Source organism: Solanum pennellii, chromosome 7 (genome assembly GCF_001406875.1).
Source record: "Solanum pennellii chromosome 7, SPENNV200".
In the NCBI taxonomy this organism is placed as follows: Eukaryota; Viridiplantae; Streptophyta; class Magnoliopsida; order Solanales; family Solanaceae; genus Solanum; species Solanum pennellii.
Window position 1 is genome coordinate 2,990,809 of NC_028643.1, and position 22,409 is coordinate 3,013,217.

The 22,409-nt window shown below is 27.5% G+C and overlaps 2 protein-coding genes across 3 annotated transcripts; both read left to right on the forward strand.

The window, feature by feature from the left end:
* Positions 1-5,356: 5,356 nt before the first annotated feature.
* LOC107025366 (auxin-responsive protein IAA29-like) lies at positions 5,357-6,969 on the forward strand. The gene is made up of 4 exons (XM_015226157.2): positions 5,357-5,586; positions 5,969-6,240; positions 6,604-6,685; positions 6,781-6,969. Exons 1-4 carry the CDS (start codon positions 5,402-5,404, stop codon positions 6,833-6,835), a joined length of 594 nt encoding a protein of 197 aa, XP_015081643.1. The 5' UTR covers positions 5,357-5,401; the 3' UTR covers positions 6,836-6,969.
* A 5,180-nt stretch (positions 6,970-12,149) lies between these two features.
* On the forward strand, positions 12,150-16,499 carry LOC107024347 (beta-1,4-mannosyl-glycoprotein 4-beta-N-acetylglucosaminyltransferase). Of its 2 annotated transcripts, XM_015225310.2 has the most exons (4): positions 12,150-12,346; positions 13,168-13,366; positions 15,158-15,843; positions 16,000-16,499. In XM_015225310.2, exons 3-4 carry the CDS (start codon positions 15,213-15,215, stop codon positions 16,302-16,304), a joined length of 936 nt encoding a protein of 311 aa, XP_015080796.1. In that variant the 5' UTR covers positions 12,150-12,346; positions 13,168-13,366; positions 15,158-15,212; the 3' UTR covers positions 16,305-16,499. The 2 variants fall into 2 exon arrangements, with proteins under 2 accessions (XP_015080796.1, XP_015080795.1); XM_015225309.2 differs by having other exon boundaries at positions 15,158-16,499.
* Positions 16,500-22,409: the final 5,910 nt, after the last annotated feature.

Sequence of the window (22,409 nt, forward strand, 5' to 3'; positions counted from 1 at the left end):
GATATTTTATATTTATTTTATATTTAATTAGAAGGGGACAATAATGTCGAGTTCATTTCTTGCAACATTAGTAAAGTCATCTATCTTGTGTTGTAAGTGATGCAGCCATTACATAAAAATATATATTTTATTTTTATTTATGGGACCAAAACATAAACTCAACAAGAAATTAATTTCTCTAGCACATATTAGGAACATATGTCTCCTCATTTTTTTATTTTTGAAAATATTATTTTTTGAATTTTGGATCTATCGAAAAGTATTTCTACCTTAATAAAGTAGGGCAGATACAGCATACACGTTATTTTTTCAAATTTTACTTGTGAGATTATACTGTAGATTATTGTTATATAATATAGTTCAGATTTCAAGAGTAAATTTTTTTTTATTTATAATCGTGAATAGGACATGAAGACTTTTTAAAAATTTAAAAATAAAATTTATATACTATATTAAAATGTAAAAGAATTATAAGTCAAAATAACTAATAATTTAAAATACTTATAAGCCATATAAAAAGGTAAATAAAATTATTATAACCCCTCTCTATCCATATGAGTTTGCTTATACTACCTATTTTTTTATATTTTCGAATAAAGAAGAAAGATTGCAAATAATAATAGACTAAAGCTTGTTAATTTATGGAGAATTTTCATAATATATCACTATTGTTATTTAATATTATTTTCAAAAAAAATATGATAAAAATAATTCGTTTGACTCTAAAAAAATCGTGATCTAATATATGAAATTTATTTTTATGGGACCAAACATAAACAAAACAAGAATTTTCCTTTGTCTATATTGGGGACATATGTCTCCTAATTATTTTATTATTCTTATTCTTATGTTTATATTCTATCTATTTTTTATTTTTTTATTACGACATGAAGACATATCCTTGTTTCTTCCATGGTCCTTACTTCAAATAAAATAATCAATTAATAATGTATCATACATTGTTTTATTAATCCAAGGTTAAATTAATTAGCTTAATGCATGCATGTAAACATAATTAAACACGATTTAATTTGTTTATTCTTTAATTATTGTTCATCTTGTTTTAATATTTCGAGTGTCTTAGGTTTTGTTGTTTTGGATAAAATCGTTTAGATTAACAAGAAATGGATTGATTATCATAGGAGGGGATATTAGTAAATAATGGGAATCTTTCTTCAAATGCGGATCGTAAAATAACAATATATTTAATATAATTTCAAGAAAAAGAATAGGACTTCATTATTTAAATTAAATGGGGACAACATTTAAATATTTTAGCATTTAATTCATTTTAAAATATTTTAGCACTCAATTCATTATATTATTAAAATTTTAAATGTAAATCTAATATTTATATTGATAATTTTTGTCAAAAATATTAGATTTTTAAGATAAGAATAGTAAAATAACAATACATTTAATATAATTTCAAGAAAAGAGATAATTAGCACTCCATTATTTAATTTAAATGGGGACAACCTTTAAATATTTTAGCACTTAATTCATTATAATATTAAGGGAATACCCTTGCAATCTATGTCTGAAATTTTAGAGACACACTTATACTATACTAAGGTTCTATTATCCTTCTGAACTTATTTTATAAGTAATTTTCTACCCCTTTTGAGCCTTACGTGGCACTAATTTTTAAAAAAAAAAGTCAACCTGCATTGAACCCACAAGATAGTGCCACGTAGGCCGAAAAGGGATGGAAAATTATCAATAAAATAAGTTCAGGGGACAATAGGACCTTAGTGTAGTATAAGTGTGTCTCTGAGATTTCGAACATAGATTGAGGAGATACTTGTCCATTATCCCTAATATTAAAATTTTCAATGTAAATCTGATATATATATATATATATNTTTTAGACCATAAATTACGATTTTTTTTCTGAACTTAATATCAGATCAAATTAACTCAAATAATTAAAATGAAATAACTACATACTATGTTTATTATTTTATTTATTATATATCTTACTATTTTACTATCCATTTTTTTTTCTTATAGTTTATAATTTATTTATTTTTAATTGCAAAGTTCAAAGACATGCAAAATGCAGTGAATTTAGTATACAACAAACACAAGTTCAAACTTCAAAGCATGTCTAGAGGGAGGAATACAAATTTACATAAAATGGGAACTTTAAGGAACCCCATTTTCTTTTGGCTTTCTCTTGAGCCTTTGAGAGTGTGTGTCAATATTTTATTATTTCATCCGTCTTAATTTATTCTCGCTTCGTTTTTATTTATATAATTTTTCTAAAAATATTTACTCATGTAAGTGTTGATTGATATAGAAAATTAAGTAAATAATTTATGTTTATTAAATTAAAATAAATTAATTCATGTTCATTAATTAAAAACATAACTGCTAGTAAACATTAAATAAGAGTAAAATAGTAAATTTATATAATTTCTTAATGCACGTGAAATGTAAAATTGTCACATATGAATAGAGGAAATACGATGTATTCTTTTTAGTCAATTTTTTTAATAAAATAAAAATTTAATAATATTACTAACACTTTAAAATACTATTTTTTTGATTAAAAAAAATCACAAATTATTGTTTTATTTAAAATTATCTTTTAAAATAGTTTAAAAATTATTTTAAAAACAATATTTTAATTTTGCATGTCTAACAAAATTTAAGGATCTCTAACTTTAAATTTTAAGTTTTAAATTCTGACTCTGATATTTAAGGTATGAACTCAATTGAATCTAATAATTTTAATCTAGACTAATTAAATCTATTTATAGATTTTTTATTTTAAAAAATTAATAATTTAAATAACTCATAATTCTAAATTCATAAATTTCAAATTTTAATTTTAATTTTACTTCAAATATATATCACCCACACATAATTTATTTTACTGTAAATTTTTGTTGAGGAAGAAAGAAACACTACACATTTTTTTTGCCTAGAATAAGTGGTGAGGAGGGCTCAAAAATCTAGGGTTTTGGATGGTATTAGAGCTTAGTCTACTTGCTTTCACGCTCCTCACAATGTGTGTAGTTTCACACTCTCCACAACTCTATATTATCGAATAATTTAGGCATGAAATTTACACTATTTTCTCGATAATTAAAGTATAAAAATTAAAAAAAATAAGATATTTTTGACAATTTCTCTAATAATTTAGCATAATATATAGAACATATTCCAACTTGGAGTATTAAATATATTTCAACTCATTTTTAATGTGTCTATTGAATGCATCAATAATTACAAAAAAAACTTATTTAGACACCTTCAAATTTATGTAATACGTCATGTTTGGACGTAGAAGGTCGATCACAAAATACAATGAAAATGAGTTGTAATTTTAGTTGTTCGTTAAGATTAAGTTGAAGTAATTTAATGTGTATTTTTAAATTTGGAATGCTTACTTACCAGCTAAGATTAAAATTGTCTTAGACTTCAATTTTCTTTTTATCTCTTCTGCGATAATTGATGATATCGAACTAATATTATATATATCAACCAAATTTATAAAGCAATTGATATGTAATCGCTTTATAAATATAGATTAAAGAATTACTTAATATTTAAATTTAAAATTTCACGATTTTTTATTAATTTTATTAATTTCTAAAAAAACAAGTAAAGATATTTTTTTATTTTTTTTTATAATAGAAGCAAACTATAATCCTAAAAAAGGTGAATACATGAAGTTGTGCATGCTCAATTTAGAACCATGAAAAGAAATAGGGAGGACAAAGTTTGAACAATTTCTGACTGAATGAAATGCTGCATCAGACAAAACCACTGACAATTTTGAAATAATATTTATACAATTAAATCACTTGGGATAGTTTTGTCAAAAATATACTTCAATTTTTTTTTCGAGAGAATTTAAGAATTAGTGTTTGGACATGTAATTTATATATATGATAAACATTTCAAGTTTTAGAGGAAAAAAATAGAATTTAGGCCAAATTTTGATATTTGGAATTTTTTTAAAATTAAAATTATTTTGATAAAAACGCTCATTATTTATAGTTTCGAAATAAATTTTATTCTTAGTTTGTTATTCAAAATTTTATACTATGCAATTTTTGTCCAAGCTTACTCTATATCACTTCAAATCACTACTAGTAATAGTATTTTTTATATACAAATTAATGATATTTTTTGTTTGTTTTCTTCCTCTTTATTCAAGTTTATAATAGTTATGTATGTCGTCGTGACTTTTCGCAAAATACTTTCATAAATTTAGAAGCGAAGTCAGAATTTTCAATAATAGGATTCATAATCTGTAGAAATAGATAGTCGAAGGGGGTTCGACATCTATTATACATACATATAAACTTATTTAACCATGTATAAATAATATAATTTTCCGCCTAAAAGGGTTCAGACCGAACCCCCTTAATGCAATGTAGCTCCGCCCCTGCTTTCATTATAAAATGATAATACAAATTTATGAATATAAATTTGCAGTGAATCCGAATAATTTGAATAGCACAAGGTAAGGTCCTATTCGAGAAATAACACTCCTTACTATTTTTTTTTAATATTCAAAACTCAAATTTAAAATCTTTAAATATAAGAAAAATGAATTTCATTCACTGTTTTGAGTGTGTATTAGTTAAAACTCAAATAAAAAATAGGAAAACATACGATAACTCTCTTTGTTTATAAAATATTACTCTCTCTGTCTCGGATTTGTATATTTCAATTTATGTGATATTTTCATTATTTGAGAGTCAAATAATTTTAATTAACTAGAAATTAACGCATGAAATGTTTGATTTTTTAAAAATAAAATTTATATACTCTTTGTAAATGGAAAATCTTTTTGGCCAGAATGATGTTCTATTTTTTTGAACATTTTTTTTCCTTTTAACTTTAATATATTTTAACTAAAAAATGAAATAAAGATCAGTTTAATTTAAAATAAAAAATATATACTTTTTTAAAATTGCTCGCAAAATTTTGATCAAATTTTCTGGTCATTTAACATTACCCTTTTGTAAATTATGTAAAAAATACTACAAATCACAATAATTAACAATTCAAAAGATCTATGAAGAATTTACTATCAAACTTATTCGAGTATCGAAATTCAAAAAAACCACATAAAATAAAACGAAGAGATTTTCTCATATAAAGTGGGGGTTAAGAGATTATGCATGCACGCGCATTGAATGCGTGTTGTACAATATACAAATTAAATAAAAACACAACATTAAATAATAAACAAGTTATTGTCTGCCCAAAAAAGGATTCTTAGTGTCCATTGGGTCGGCTAAAAGTATAGCAATGATAGAGACATACTCTTCCCCCTTATTCACTTCTTTGTCTACTAATTTTTTTTTATATATATATATATATATACACAAAAATATTATTATTGAATAACAAAAAAGTAATTTAATTTGTTAGAACTATGATGGAGCTTCAATTGGGGCTTGCACTATGTGGAAATTCAACAAAAGGGTATAATCTTGATTTGAATAAAGGAAGATCAAGTCAAATTCTTGATGTTCAAGATGAAAATGATGTCAATGTTCTGCAAACTTTGCCTTTGTTGCTTCTTTGGGACAAACATAATCAAAACAATGAACATAAAAGGTAATATTTTCTAACAATCATTTGAATTTTTAGTTTTCGTTTTTGGTCATAAATTTTGAAGTTGAAATTCGAAAGTCTGAGTTTGTGAAAATTTTTTGTATTTGGACATGCCACTATAAGAAAAATAATGTGGATTTTTCCTGAGAATTAGTATGAAAATTTGCAGTTTTATGCGAATTTTCATACATTTTCCATGTAATTCAAACTATTTTTTTTCGTAGTTTACTCATTTTCGTGAGTAAATTAAAAGTGTTTTGAGTCAATTTTTGAAAATTTGAAAGTATTTAACGATTAAATTTTATGGTTAAACAGATACTTTAAATACGAGTTAAATTTATGATCAAACGCTAACTTTTGTTGTTTGAAATTTTTGATGGAACAGAAAAGATATTGGTGATGAAGATGGGGTGGTGGGGTGGCCACCAATTAATTCATTAAGGAAGAAGCTCTGCCACCATAGCTGCCGCGGCGCGATGAATTATGTCACGGTGGAGAACGGCGGCGTTGGCGGCGGCAGTGGTGGCGGCAGAGGATCAATATATAAGTATGTGAAAGTGAAAATGGAAGGAGTTGGAATTGCAAGAAAAATTGACTTGAGTCTTTTTCACTCTTACAATAAACTTACTGACACCTTAATTTCCATGTTTGGAAAAAGTAAGTGTAAATAATTCTGCGTAATCTCAAATGTTATTAATTTTATAAAAATTTAAGATATATTTATCGAAAATATTATATATTATATTGAGTATGTTGTTATATGCTTCAGATATCGACTATTTGTTCGTTTAGTGATTTTGATATTGAACATTTTTAAAATGGGGTCTATAAGATAAATTTAATATAATTAACATTTTTATAAGAATTTACTCTTTCATTTTTTATTTTGAGGTTTATTCGAAAGAGAATTTAGTATTTCTTGATCGTGAATATTTGTTGTTTGAGAATTTTTATTTAGGTAGCTTTTATTTTTGGGGGAAAATTAGTAAATTAATTATTCTAAATTTTTTTTAATTACAGGTAAAGAAATTGGTGATGTTTATAAACTTACATATCAGGATAAAGAAGGTGATTGGCTTCTTGCTGGTGATGTACCATGGAGGTATGTATAAAAAATTCAATCAATTTTTTAATTTTTTGTTTCAAATATTTTAATTAAATTTTAATTAATTTGGGAATTTTTGTGATTTTTTGCAGGACTTTTGTTGGGTCAGTGCAGAGGCTAAAATTAATTAGAGATGAAGATTATTGATTAATGGAATATATATTATTAATTAAGAATCTCCTCTATATTTTAATGTCTATTTTGTTTTTACCTTTTGATGTCTACAAAGATGTAATCTCAAATAGAGTTTTTGCCTATTTTGTGAAGAACTAGTTTTATGACATACTCTCTTTAAGTATTAACCAAAAAAAAAAGAAATTAATATAGTCTTATTATAAAAAATATTAGACACATTTTCCCTAAAAGAAATTTTAGCATACATTCACTTAGTTTTCTTTTACCTTTGGTTGTGTTTCAGCGATAATAATATATTCAGTATATTTTTGTAAGTAAGATTTGAGAAAACTGGAGTGTATGTGTAAATCTTATCTTTGAATTTGCAAGGTAATTGTTATTTTTGATAAAATCCTCATAATACTAAATAAGTTTGAAAATTTTTGTTCAATTAATTTAGTAGTTAATAAATTTATAGTTAAGATAAATAGTTATCGAGGCAAATGGGGTGAGTCTAACTTAACGATATTTCTAAAATAAGAGAATTGTCTAAATCATATAAAAGAGATCATCAATTATTTTATCTATTGATGTGAGCTTTTTTAATATAATTCGAGACTATTGTAGCATATCTTGTCGAGTTGACAAAACATACAATACTTGAAATCTTAAAAAAAGTATAAACAAAATCTTGAATATCTTAGAATTCACTTAACGAAAACCTTGGCTTCATGTTCGTTGTAACCCTTTTTTTATTTTTCATCCAATATTCAATATTTATTTTGGAGCCCCGTTTATTTGAATCTCACTAGAAAGTCACAGCTTAATATTAAAGCTCAATTCAAGATTTTTGATTGAAAATGAAAAATTATTTACATCAATTCAAGCAATATCCAACCATAATATTGAAGAACATGCTTGAAGATTATATGTTAAATAAAGAACTTACTAGGAGTGACTAACGAACAGATAAAATTAAATATGTATCAATAAAACGTCGAGTAAAACAAAAATTTAGACCGCATACTAAACATCCCCTTTAAAGGTAGTATCTTTGTAAAAATTAGGCAAATCACATAGTCTAAGGGATAAATTACTTTCTATCCCTACTCTTTCACTATTTACCAGAAATTCCCCTTTTTATAGTATTTCGAATACATAATATTACAGAATGATACTTAAATTAAAGCGGACGGATACTTTAATTTTTTATTTGTTGTTATCAGTTACAGAGTAAATTTTTTTGGGGATGGAAAAGTTCAAATTTTAATTTTCAACGTAAAAAGTAAGTTAAGAATCATTGGGTGTATAAAAGGGATTTTTAAATTTTGATAAAAAAGTATGAAAATATTGCGAATAGGTAAAATAAAGTTATGTAATTTAATAATTATTCCATATTTGTATACTAAAACATAGAACTCCTAAAATTTAAGTTTATCGTGATTTCCGATATTATTGGGCATAATTTTCTTCTTGTTAGTAGCAAAATGTAAAGGCCCATTGGGCTTAAGAAAATGGGCTTGGAGTGATTGATAGCCAGCTAGCCAGCCCATCAGTATGATGATTTTTACTTATTTAGGAATAATTACTAAACTATACAATTTTATTTTACTTGTTTTCAATATTTTTCTATTTTTTTATTAAAATTTAAAAATTCTTTTTATACACCAAATGATATTTAACTTATTTTTTAAGTTGGAAATCAAAATTTGAACTTTCCCATCTTCAAAAAATTTTATTTTTGTAACTGATAATAACAAATAAAAATATCCATCCACTTTAATTTAAGTATTGTTCTGTAATATTATGTATTCGAAATACCATAAAAAGGAGATTTTTGGTAAATAATAAAAAAGTAGGAATAGAAAATAATTAATTATGAGATCTTAAATTTAATTTTATACATACTTTTAAGAAACAAGAATTTATATAAATATAATAATTGAATCAAAATTATTAAGTTTGATTGAATTAGTAAAATCAGCCTTTTTAGCTCCACCCCTATTAGAAGAAAAAATAGAAAACATTAACAAAGATTTTTGGATAGGAAATTACAGAATAATTAAATAAAAAGTGGCTGCTAATTTATTGGTCAAAGTATATTAAATTAATCAACCGACTCTTTTGGGAAGAAGACGTGCACAAAACCCTAAATAATTATGCTTAATCCCCATTAATCATATTTAATTGACTAATTAAATAAATTATGAAGTGAAAACTTTATCTTTTTGAGATAGTAACCTTTATGTTATTTTAGTTATCGATAAATTTTAATTTTTAATTAATTAAAATAAGTGTGTTTGCTCTTGATAATTGAGAAATATATTACTCGTTTTAACTACTTTAAAAGTATATTATCTTAAAAAAATAGCAATACAAGTTTAATATAACACCCACATAATTGAATAGCGAAAGAGTTCATAAATAGGAAAAACTGTATAAAATTGTAATTCGTAAACTATTAATTTAAATTAAATGTTACAGTTATAGTTTATTTTAATTGTAATTTGCAACAAATATTCTTTTTTGTCATCTGATTCAATATAAAATTAGTTATTTTATACATTTCGATATAAAATGTATAAAATTTGTTTGTGTTTGCATAAAGCGAGAGAAAAATATATATACAAATAAAATTACATATATTTTCGTCCAATACACTTATAATTATATAAATACAGATCTTATTATATAAACTACAATGTGCAAATGAATTTATACAAAATTCTTCAATTTTGTAATTGAATATTTCCAACTAATCATACAAATCAAAAGATGATTATGCAAAGTATAGCTATAACTTATAAATCGCTCGATGAAATAAGATAAATGAGTGAAATTTACAAGTGAATGAAGCAAAGTAATTGAGGTATTAAGAAAATGAAAAAAAAAAAGTTGAAAGAATTGGGATGTTTATAGATTAAGGTGGGTCGAGTCATTAATGAGATGCCACTCTAAAAAGGTTAAGACTTTTAACCTTGTATCAAGACCTAGTTTCAACTTTTAAGGTAGACATTTTTTATGGAGTATAGACTTTTCAAAAGATAATAAAAGCACGTAAAAAATTAGCTAAATATCGATTTAATTTTGTAGTAAAATTTATAGGTTAAAGGACAATCTCATATAAATAATTTATATAAGGATAACGTAACGCTCGAAGGAAAAAGAAAAAGCTTATAGACAAGCCCTATCTATTAAACAGGAATAAAAGTCGACCTTAATGATCCAACAGTACCGAGTTAAAAGGGCTAACATTCAAAATTGATAATTTTTTAATTTTTTTAAACACAAGTTGACTTAAACAAAGTTTCATTATTAGTATCTTTTTATGTAAGTGACGTGGCAACATCTTATTGGTTGAAACATTCAACTCTCAGATTATATTAATATTAAAACCCACTAGAAAAATAATAATATATTCCAGTATGTACTATGTTCTTGAGGGGCAAAATCGTCCTTTCACATTAATATCCATATGTCTGGAAGACGAACCATGTGGAGCACCGAACAACTACACGTGCTGACGATGAAGAAAGGGAGGGTATGATTCAGTGCGAGCAAGTCCATGGTAACAAACTGGAATTTCCAGTGAAACACTGACACGTGTCAATCGTTTAAATAATATATGTCTTAGCTTCTTAATATTATAATTATATACCGACTAAGTAATTTGACCTAAATAATAATTATATTTAACTTGCAAATAATTCTTTACTAATAGTTATACATTAAAAAAAATTGGTACTTAAATTTTTTTAGTTATATTTCAACATGAATTTGACGAATTGTCATTATCACATAACTCAAGAATCTCTGATGAATGAATTATTGAGGAAATAAATCAGTGGTTCTTTAATCAATATTAAAAGGAAAATAAGAATATATATACAAAGACATTTGACAAAAAAAAATATTTAAGTTGCATAAATTATACAATTGTGACATATATGTTACATAGATTATACAATTATAATATATGTCACAGGGAAAAATTCAAAATTTCCTTAAAAAATTCAAAATTTTTCTTGACAAATTCAAAAAGAAATTCCTCTTGATTCATGAACATGAAAACAATTATAACTTTTGAACATACATAATAAATATCTTCAATTGATAAGTGAGAAACTTCAGATCTATGTTAAAATAGATAATATGTAAGCTTATATATAGACTATAATACTTTTAAGTTATAAAATTTTATATGAAATATCAAAACATGAAATCTTGAAACTGAGTACAATAATTAATATCTACACAATGAATATACCTATTATATGTTTATAAGTCAAATATAACTGAAGACAATAACTTTGCAGAAATATAAATAACAGAGTTTAAAACATATACTCAAAAATAATATTTAACACCATAAGCGTAATTTAATGAGTGTAAAAAAAATATCAGTATATGTAAAAATAGAATGAAATAGAAAGGAAAAATTTGAGTGCACTAAATGCACGGTGTCCCATAAGAAAATTATTCTCCTCTAATACCTGAGGTTTAAAGAATTAGATCCTCTTATGATGGAATAATTTTATTCACCAACGTATTGATACAAAAACAATGGTGTCAGTAAGTAACTCAACAGGAACAAAGTACACAAATATTTAATTCCGTACAAAAAGTTCATAATATTTGTTATTTTAAAATAAGAGAAAATTCCTATATTTATAGACAACAAATGTTGGCGAGAACAAATGTTTATTGTGCCTTATCGAAAAGGCCACAACTTTTTGAAAAAAAAAGTCCGAACGCTTCGAAAATGTCATAATTTTTCATATACGTCACATTATTTCATAAAAATCACAAATTTTCATAAAAATTATAACTTTTCATGAAAGGAGAAAACTAATTTTAAAAATAAATAAATAAAAAAGAAATATTGATATGTGATGATGCCACTTACAAGAATATAAGATTCTCTTTTATATATATATACGTATTAATTCATATAAATATTGTAACTATATACTTATATCAATCATTTCTTCAATGGACATATAAAATTTAAAGGGAACAAAATAAATAAACCGAAAAAGTAGTTAATATAAATTCACAAACCCCAAACATAGTGTTGAGTGTTTTTAGCAACCACAAAACAAGCAAACCAACCAACATTAAATTAAATGTCATTTTCATACTTTTAGATCCACTAATCATTTGTATTATAATTGGAAATCTATCAACAAAATACAGGTATTTTATTACTATATAATAATATATTATAAAATATATTTAAGCCATTTTGATTGGTGTAGTGTATAGACCTTATCATGGTAATTCATGTACACAATCTCCACTCTTTTCTGCCATTTTCAAAGCCTGTTTAACCTGTCCTTCTTCTCTTCTCCTCTGTTTTATCACATGCCATTAATACAAATATTTTTGCATAAAAATAAATACCCATCTCATTTTTCTATGTAAAAAAAAACAATTATATGGTAGCCATTGACATATTTAAACATTACAAATTCATAATGACAATTTATTCTATAATTTGGCTTTGAAATCTGGTTATTTCAGTATCTCCAGCAAAAATTAAAGGTGGGTTTTTTTTTTAATTGAAAAAATATCATTTTTTGTTCATTTTTACCTTCTTTCTTTGTTTTTTTTTTGAATCTTGAAATCTGAGATGTGTGGGGTTTTTGTTTGGTTTAATTTATTGTTAAGTATATGTGTTAAATGGATTTTAGTTTACAAAAATTTAAACTTTTTTTGGTAAGATTTCTGTGTTACCCTTTTCTTGTTATGGAAATATTAAGTCAGGGATGTGAATGGAATTTAATGATGTGAATATTTTTGTCAAGAATATATATATATAGAATCATATTTCCACTTATTAAAGACAACCTAGTAGTATATTCTGATGTTCATTGACTTTTATCTGGGAAAATAAATGGTTGCATATTCATGATTAGTTCTTCACTTATTTAAAGATAATTGGCGTAATTTAGTCGAGGGTCTTTCGGAAACAGACCTCTAATTAATGAGGTAGTGGTAAGATCTATGTACACTGTGTCGCCACATGTTTGTTCTGCTTTGTATTGATTTCTGACAATTTGATGTGTTTTCAATATTGATGATCTTTTTTTACTACATTCAGGATGTAGAGTAGTTATATTGTTCTTTGAGCTGAGCGTCTATCGGAAATAGTCTGTCTACCTGCGGAGTTTAATTGGATATGTTGTTGTTGAGGATGTAGGGTAGAATCTAGTAGAAACACCTTTATGACCATGTTAGTTGTTAGAATGCTCTGTCTTTTCGCCTCTTCTTTTAATCGATTGTGTTAAAAGAGGATGTTTTTTCAAGAAATGACGTATGTTTGTTTGATCGAAAAAATTGTTTTGTTTTGTCACTCATTGCAGGGAAGCATTTGGATGGAATTATTTGCGGAAGTTAGACTAAGGTCTTAGTACCTTAATAGGTACTATTAGAAACTTTTGCAGGCGTCGTTATAGAAGGCGTCGTAGAGCCTTGAAGGATGGATCTTGTTAGTTCACTTCTTGCAAAATTTTGTCCTGATTTTCACATTGGCTCCTCCAAGCTTAATCGTTGGTACTTGTGGTAAGATGCAAATCTCCATTTAAAAAAAAATTCTACTTGCTTATTTTGTCTTGAATGTGTGATATGTCAAAAAATAATAATTGAGGTCCAAGTCCCGGACAACGTCATGCTAAATGCCCATTGGGAATAAGTTGGAGAATTGAGCGTTTTGAATGAGTTGGTCCGAGAGAACCAAAGTGCAAAGGCAAGATTGGAAGATATGTTTGTGTTAAGGGTGATAGTGTGACTAGGGGCCAGATTGGTCTCATCGAGACGTCCAAAGAGGTTGTCGTTGAAAAATTACACTATATATACATTGTCAAAGTTATTTTTTGAGGCATATATAGCCGAAATCGAATCCCCTTGTTTTCTCTGTATGTTCACTTCTTTCTTTTATGAATCTCTTTTGTGAAAATTCTGGTTCCACGAAACTTGATACCATATAAACCTCTAGTGAATATTGTTGTCGAAAGTGTTAAATAGAGTTGCATCAACTAAGAAGAAACCTAATTGAACACTAATAAAGTATCCTAAGTAAACTCAAGCTGTTGAAAGATGAACATAAGCCGACTGCTGAAGTAGTGAGTAGTGTTCCAATACTGTTTACTTCTTCGTGTTCTTGCTGATATTAGTAAGGACAGTGGCGGAGTGAGATACTGGAAAAAGATTATTCAATCTTGCGGTCTTAAATTTAAGATATGTCATGTGGAGAGTTGGAATTAAGGAGTTTCTAAAACGACAGAGGGTCATTCTTTTAGAAACGGACTTAAAAGGAAAATATGTCAAACACATTAGAAACGGTGGGAGTATTCGCTACGTCAAGAAAAGATCTTGGTCTTGGGTATTATGTTGTATATAAATCTTGAGGAACTCTGATGGGAGGGATTTGTGAGGTTTGTTCCCCAACAGTGGCGGAGCAAAGTTTTTTACTAAAGAAAAATATAAAGAGGTGAACACACAGAAGAACTAAAGGGATTCAACATCTTCTATATATACACAAAATAATATTGTCTTATAGATATAGTGTAATTTTTAGACGGACTGTACCCTGGCTCCGCCCTGTTGCCTAGCACAAACTATCAGATAGAAAACAAACTATGTTACTAGAGCTGATTATCTTTTCGATAAAGCTCAACAAAAGTTCGCTTAGTATCTCCTCTAGTAAGACTTAAATGTACCTGCTCCGGTTTTTTGTTTTATATGACTCAATATATATGGACTTGTGAAGAATATACATTCATCTGGAGATCTAGTTTCCGTTTCAATAGATTTTCAGGCGTAGTACTTTTCTATGTTGATAGATGTATGGCCAGGCATTTCAGCAATCTTGGCGAGTGAACACTTGTGTCTTTTGAACCTGGAAAAAAGCGATTAATCTCGATTGATAGACCTGCTACAGCCCCGAACCATAGCGTACTTAGCATTGGTGCCACAGAGAGATACGTCTTTAGATCTCGCATTGAAAAACCTCCTTCTCTTGTATTATTTGTTGGAATAGATAATATATATGATCAGATGCATATGTAGTTAAGGGCTTTTTAGAGTTGGAAATGAAATATACACTACAATAAAAATGACCATTAGCGGCATTTAATTCTTAATTGCCGCTAAATATGTATTTTTAGCGGCAATTGTCACTCTTTACATATGTCCCTAAAGCCTTTAGCGACATTGGTTCTAATGGCACTTAACTAATGCCGGTAAAGACGTTAGCACTCTTTATTAGTGGCAATATTTAATGCCGCTAAAAGTTGTTTTTGTTGTAGTGATACAATGTTTCGGGTTTTTCCTAACTCATTTGAAAATGTGCAGACTATATAACTTTGAACCATGAGAAGATGTTAGGAAACTTCTGCCGTGGTCTCGGATGGCCCCAAGACATTCCCGCCTTATCTCCAGACGATCTCATGGAAAAGTCATTTTTATCGTGCTCTTGATACTAGTACCGATTTTGCTCTTTGGCATTTACGTTCATTTCCATAAGATCTCTTATTTCTTCCGCCCACTTTGGGACAAACCTCCACCTCCATTCAAGCATTTGCCACATTATTATGCTGAAAATGTTTCTATGGATAATCTTTGTCGCCTACATGGATGGACTCTACGTCCTGAACCACGTCGTGTATTTGATGGAATCATATTCAGCAATGAGCTAGACTTGCTTGAAATTCGGTGGCGTGAGCTCTATCCCTATGTTACGAAATTTGTCATCTTGGAAGCCAACACAACTTTTACTGGACTTCCAAAGCCATTGTACTTTTCTAATAATCGAGAACGATTTGCATTTGCTGAGGATAAGATTGTACATGGTGTATTCCCTGGCCGGATTGCATCCCCTGCGTTACATGAAGATCCGTTTAAACTAGAAGGACAACAACGCATCGCAATGAACAAATTACTTCATGCTGCTGGTATCTTTGAAGATGACCTTCTCATTATGTCAGATACCGATGAAATCCCAAGCCACCACACTATTAAACTACTTCAGTGGTGTGACGGTATGCCTCCCGTGATGCATCTTGAACTTAGACATTACATGTACTCTTTCGAGTTCCCTGTGGACTATAGTAGCTGGCGTGCCAGTGTTCATATTTACAACAGGTGGACGAAATATAGACATTCCCGCCAATCAGATATTATACTTTCTGATGCAGGGTGGCATTGCAGCTTTTGCTTTCGGAATCTGCAAGATTTCGTAGTCAAGATGACTGGCTACAGTCATGCAGACAGAGTTCGACGTACAAACTTCCTAAAGTATTCTAGGATTCAGAAGCTCATATGTGAGGGAGATGATCTTTATGACATGTTACCTGAGGAGTATTCTTTTCATGAATTGATCAAGAAAATGGGATCAATACCTCGATCAGCATCCGCGGTTCATCTTCCAACACACGTCATTGAAAACGCAGGTAAGTTCCGATTCCTTCTCCCAGGAGGTTGTCAGCGATCACCACGATGATACTTACACGGTTACTTAGACCTTAGTGTTGTCTTTTCACTCAAGTTTGCAGATGTTTTAGCTGTCATATGTTGAGTTTTTTTCCCTTCTTTGTAATGAGAAAAATAGGTTTTTTTACCTTTTTGCCTATACATGTGATACACATTTTACATCAAAATGCTTGTCAAATGAAAAGCATTTTTAGTTTCTTGGATATATTGTTGTTATAGCGTTCCAATTTTATCGGATATCCGCAAAGGAGCTTAAACGATTTCTCTCTAATGTCTAGTGTAATTTCAGAAGTGCGGTCTGGAGCTAGAGATGGTGTGTATGTAGCCTTATCCCTATCTTATAAGGGTAAAGAGGCTATTTTTAATACAAGATCGGCTTAAGTAAGCATATCAAAAATCAAGCAAGTAAAGAAAATACAATACTAAAGAAGTCGGGCTGAAAAAATGAAGAAGAGAACGATATTAGCAACAACAAGTTATATGATCACTAAAGCAAATGAAACATGTAGTACTAAAATCGAAGAAAAAGATTGTAGAAGAGTAACAACAAGACTGATAAGGAAACTAGATAAGTCTTGACTACCTACTAAGCTTTTCTCCTAATCATCGATAAAATTGGAATCGATGGAGAGGAAAAAGACTAATAAAGCCATGTTTGGGGTTGGCTTAGTGGGGAATGTCATTTTTTAGGACAGTAAAGTATTTTTAAGGTGCATAATAGTGTGCATCTAAATCTTGAAAAGTTGTAGCAACAAATGGAGAAAAAAGAGAAAAGGTAAACTCAACAAATGACTTAAAAGAAGGAAAAGGGAAAAGAAGAATTCTATAGAAAGTGTTGGTAGGGTTTGACATAAAATTGGTGATTTTTTTAACATGTGTGGGACAAGTGGAAGTGGAAGGTAAGTTGTTTACGCTCTTTTTCGATATGTTTAAAATATCTCAGAAAAAGATATCTATATCCACGAATTTTGTTTCCATTATCGCAAAGGAATAATGGATTCAATAGCATTGCAAGCCTTATTTCGTAGTAAAATACTTCATCCACAACTTAAAAAAATTGATCAGTTAAACATTTTTCTCCGAAATTTTATGATTTATATATGGGGCACTTTATCTAAAGTTATATCCTCTTTCAACCAAAAAAAATGAGTATTTGATTTACTTGATTAGATTTAAAAAAAGAAATTAGCACTTTTAATTTCCTTTATATTATCCTCTCTATTCATGTTACCTAAAGGACACTCAAGTCAACCCTTGTACCAAGTGGCTGGAGTTCGTGTCCCCTTGGATATGGAATCGTGTTTGTTAGAATATGCTTTATCTTTTAATGTAAAACTTTCTGATACGAATTAAAATTTAATTGAATTTCATGTGTATCGAACACTGGACTGGAAATTCAAAAAGTCAACCTTCTTGATTAAGCAAATAATACAGTTAGTGGATTTTTTAATAGCCAATCACCAGTCACCACCAAGCACATCAATTTACTAAAATTTAGTGGGGAAGTGTCATTTCATCAAACAACACTTTAAATTTGTATGATTAAAATGAGACAAGTTACATATAATAGTACATAAGGTTGTTGAGGAACACTAACTTTTGTGCAAACTACCGTCAGGGTTGTGATGAAGTGATAAATATTTTTTAATTCTTATTCGGAGATTTTAGGTCTAAGTCTCCTTAGGTACGGATCGGAGTCGCCTTTGTTAGGAATCATTTTATCTCTAATATGAAACTTTTCGATATATATTTAAATTTAATCGGACTTTAATGTAGGTACCATACGCCGGATGAAAAAAATATATATTTGCTACCTATTTTACTAATATAGTGTTACATTAAGCGGCCACTAAGAGAGCTAGAAATATAGATACGAGTCCACCGAGTCCACCTACCTGAACTTAACAATGTTTATTTAGACAATGTATTTGTATAAAGAAGTTTATAACATTAAATTTAAAATCTAGTTATTAACACACGTAAGTTGTTGTTATAAAATTAAGAATTCATACGTTATAAGATTAAAACTTTATCTTCGCCTCTACAACTCACCCCAAAAGACAAAAGATTGAAAAGGAAAAGACTAATGGAAAATAATTAACAATTGCTCTTGATAACTTCCAATTAAAGAAAGCATAATTCTTGATGTACAAGAAGGTTTTGATGTCACATATTAAAATCATGTATTCGTATTAAGAAATCTATTGAATATATAAAAATAATTAAATTAAGAATTTAATAACTAATATGTGATATTAATATTTCAAAATTTAGTATGTATAAACTATAAAGTTCAAATCTTAGCTAATCCACGTGATGAAATAAAATTATCTTTATTTAAATTTACGTAGCCTTTTTAAAAATATCGAAATGCTTAAAAGTTAGTAAACTTGTAGCAGTAATAGTTTTTTTTCTTCAAAAAATGAATAAAAATTTAAACTCATACTAGTAGCAATAATCAAATATTCAAACATTTGAATTTTTCAAAATCAATTCTCAGAAAAGGAAGCAAAAGAATTTTCACCTTAGCTTCTGAATGAATGGTGTAGGGAAGGCCACAAACACAAGTACTTTCATGAAAGTTTGGAATATATATTTATCTCGCGAATTTATTTTACTTGGTCTTTATATCAAAATAAATATTTTATTTTACTTATTTATTTAACAAATTAACATAGTTATATTATTTGTGACCAGTTTAACAGTGTCAATCAAGATGGGAGGGAAGCTTTCTAATGCATGTTCAGTCGTACTGGCATAGCCTCATTGATTTATTTTCGATCCGAGCATCAAGCGCAAAATTTGTCTTTGTATCTTAAATACTTGTGAGTCTACTTGGATAGAGTGTACCTAAAACAAATTAACCTAATTTTGAGTCCATATATTCCAAAATACATGTAACTGGACGTATGAAAGTCTGGTAAAATTCATAATATTACAACATATCTTGTATTTACGTACTTAGATTATATATATACTAATGATATTATTGTAAGCTACCAATAAATAAAAAACTTTTGGCCCATGAGCCGACGCCTGCCGGACCACAATCAAGCCTTACACTATGTTTGGATCATTGTTTTCCATTGTATTGTATTGTATCGTTATTATAACTATAATGTTTGTTTTGATTGTTATTTAAAATATATTATACTGTATTTTTAAATTTCGTTGTTACGTAACAATGAAAACCCCTATTTTATGGAACAACCAATTTGGTGTCTGTTACTTAATTTTTTTTTCAATTATATCTTTACACAATGTTTCAAAATACTATTTTACCTTAATTATTTAAATCTAGTCAAACCTTCTAAACTATAATAATTAAGGATATTTTAGTAAATTTATAAATTACAATACAGTACGATACAATCAAACTAAACAACTAAAATGTTATTAAACAACAACAAACAATATTGTTTAGCCAAACATTGTATCTACCATACAATACAGTACAATATAATACAATACATTATGAAACAATGGTAACAATGATCCAAACAAAGTGTTAAGGACTAAGAACTTATATGAGCCGGACTTATAAGCCTAAGTTTTAAATAAGCTTAAAAAATCATATCTCAATCCTATCTAATAACGAGTTGTGTTGGATCGATCCCATGACCTAAGCTCATTTTAACGATTCTACATATGAGATCTTAAAAAGCATGAAATATATGAATTTTATTTTCATCTTGTGAACATAGAAATGTTCAAATAAATTCACGATTTAGAAAAAGCTAAATGATACTTTTGTAGAAGAAAATTTAATTATTGATTTGCATAACAATTATTCGATTAGTAGCTTTTTTTTATATGGGGCCAAAAACTAGGATATATAAGAGAAAATAAATAATTAAAGAAGAGTTTACATTTTTAGTGGCTCAAATTTCATGTTGAATAAAATGTTGACACCTTTTCAAATTAACCTATTTTAAGAAATTTATTATAATGCCTATATAATCAATAATTCTTTGGGGGACCAAGATAAACATTAAATTTCTAGTTTGTGATCTGTCAATTCATAAATAATTTATGAATTTCACACGCTATAAATAATTTGATTTTTTTAAAAAAAAAATCATCATTTAAATTTCGAACATTATAAAAAAAAAATTATATGAAAACTAGATTTACGGCAGTAAAGCATTTAAATACCTTGATTCGTTTTCGATTTAATATGGAAAAAATTATAAAATATTAAATTATACAATATATATCACAAAGAAAATAATTATAGTTAAAAATAAAATGATAAAAACGAATAAATAAATTTTTCGATTAAAACGCAAATATCTCGCTCTTTTTAAGAAATTTTAACCCACTACCACATCATCTATACTGATTTAACAGTAATACTCTTGACTTGTTTCTTTAAAATATAATAGCACAACAATATCATCGAACTCAAACAACTCCAAGTTTAATTATCTTTTTGCATTTCCACCATGAATTGAAGTTGTACACATGAATTATTTTTCTTGGCAGTGTTCATAGGAAACTTCATGATAGCATAATATAATTATTATAAGAGAGTTTACTTATTTACAACTCTAATTACGAAATAACATTTGTTTTATTTTATTTTATTTTTAATTAAAAATTTTAGAATGAAAAATATCTCGTTAAGAGTTTTGTCTTTAAAAATGAGTTTTGCAATGTTTGATTCGAACTTAATCAAATTTTATTGCTGATATTAAATAAAGAAACCTATTAAGAACAAGAGAAAAGGCATAAAGTCACCCCTAAAGTTGTCCCGTATTTGCACAAAGACTTAACTTTGGAAGTGTCCTATCACACCATGAAACTATTTAATATCTTTGTAAATGGGCCATTTTGACCCATTTTCTAGTCTGGATTGTTATCACGCAAATGGGGCGCGTGACCCAATCTTTTCACTGCCATGACCAACTATAAAGTGCCATGTGTCATTATATTTTTTTAATATTAATTATTTAATTAATTTACATCATCTTCCCCATTATCTACTTCACGCAAATTCAAAAATCCAATTACCTTTTCTTCATCTTTTTCAACTTAGAAGATCAATTTACTTCATCCATTTTTATCACTTTTTTTTTCTTGTCTCTTGCTTTTCTTTGTTTCTTTTTCTTCTTTTATCTTTTTTTTTAAGAAAAAAGAAGTCCATTGATTAGAGAATACTATGAAACTCCATCTTTTTTTTGGTCTCATACCTTGCTTTAGTAACTTGAGAGTTGAATTGATTTTATTTAGTGATGTTTTGATGGTGAAATAGTGTTGTAACATAAAAGCATCATGGAGACTACATCGAAGGAACTACATTGAAGGTTACTATGACTGCTACTTTTGGAGGATTTACAACAAAGAACAATGGATTTGAGTTTGAAGATTTAAGAAGAAACAGGGAAAAAATGTAAATAAAGTTAATAAAAATAAAAATAATAAAATAAAAATGAAAATGAAACTAAAAATTAAAAATTTAAAGAACTTAATACGTGTCAAACAGCTATTGGTGCGTGATTGCACCTCTTTTCTTGCAATTGGGTTGGGTAAAAAATGGGATATTTATAACACTCTTAAATTGTTCAGTGGGGCAATAGGACACTCACCAAGTTAAGGTGTCTTTTTGAAAATTCGAGACAATTTCAGTGGTAACTTTATGTCTTTTCTCTAAGAACAATTGTATTCTGTTTGGCCATGTGATAAGACATCATGATATGGAATCATAATATGATATTATGATATAGAATCATGAGATGAAATTGATATATTGTTTGGACATGCGATATGAAATTTTTGTGTTGTATATTTTCTTATAAACATAAAAATTCCATAATTATAAAACTATTAAAATAACTCCAATTATTTATTTAATTATATCAAATAAATAAAAATCTATAAAATTGCATGATAAATTATTATAAAATATAACTTATAAATAAAAAGTTAAAAAAGTAAATAGTACTTGACTTATCTTTAAACCTTTTTGGCATAAAAGTGCTTTAAAACACTTTATAACTTTTCCAACACTTCAAAAATATAAAAGTTTTAAAAGTCCAAAACATCTAAAATAAGTTAATTCAAATGAACACTAAATAAATAGTAGCTTTTCGATCTCACAGTATCTAGGGTAATT

Coding starts and splice junctions, on each gene's coding strand:
- LOC107025366 (XM_015226157.2), top strand. CDS start 5,402: ATGATGGAGCTTCAATTGGGGCTTGCACTATGTGGAAATTCAACAAAA. Junction 5,587..5,968: donor CAAAACAATGAACATAAAAG/GTAATATTTTCT, acceptor TTGATGGAACAG/AAAAGATATTGGTGATGAAG. Junction 6,241..6,603: donor AATTTCCATGTTTGGAAAAA/GTAAGTGTAAAT, acceptor TTTTAATTACAG/GTAAAGAAATTGGTGATGTT.
- LOC107024347 (XM_015225309.2), top strand. CDS start 15,213: ATGGCCCCAAGACATTCCCGCCTTATCTCCAGACGATCTCATGGAAAA.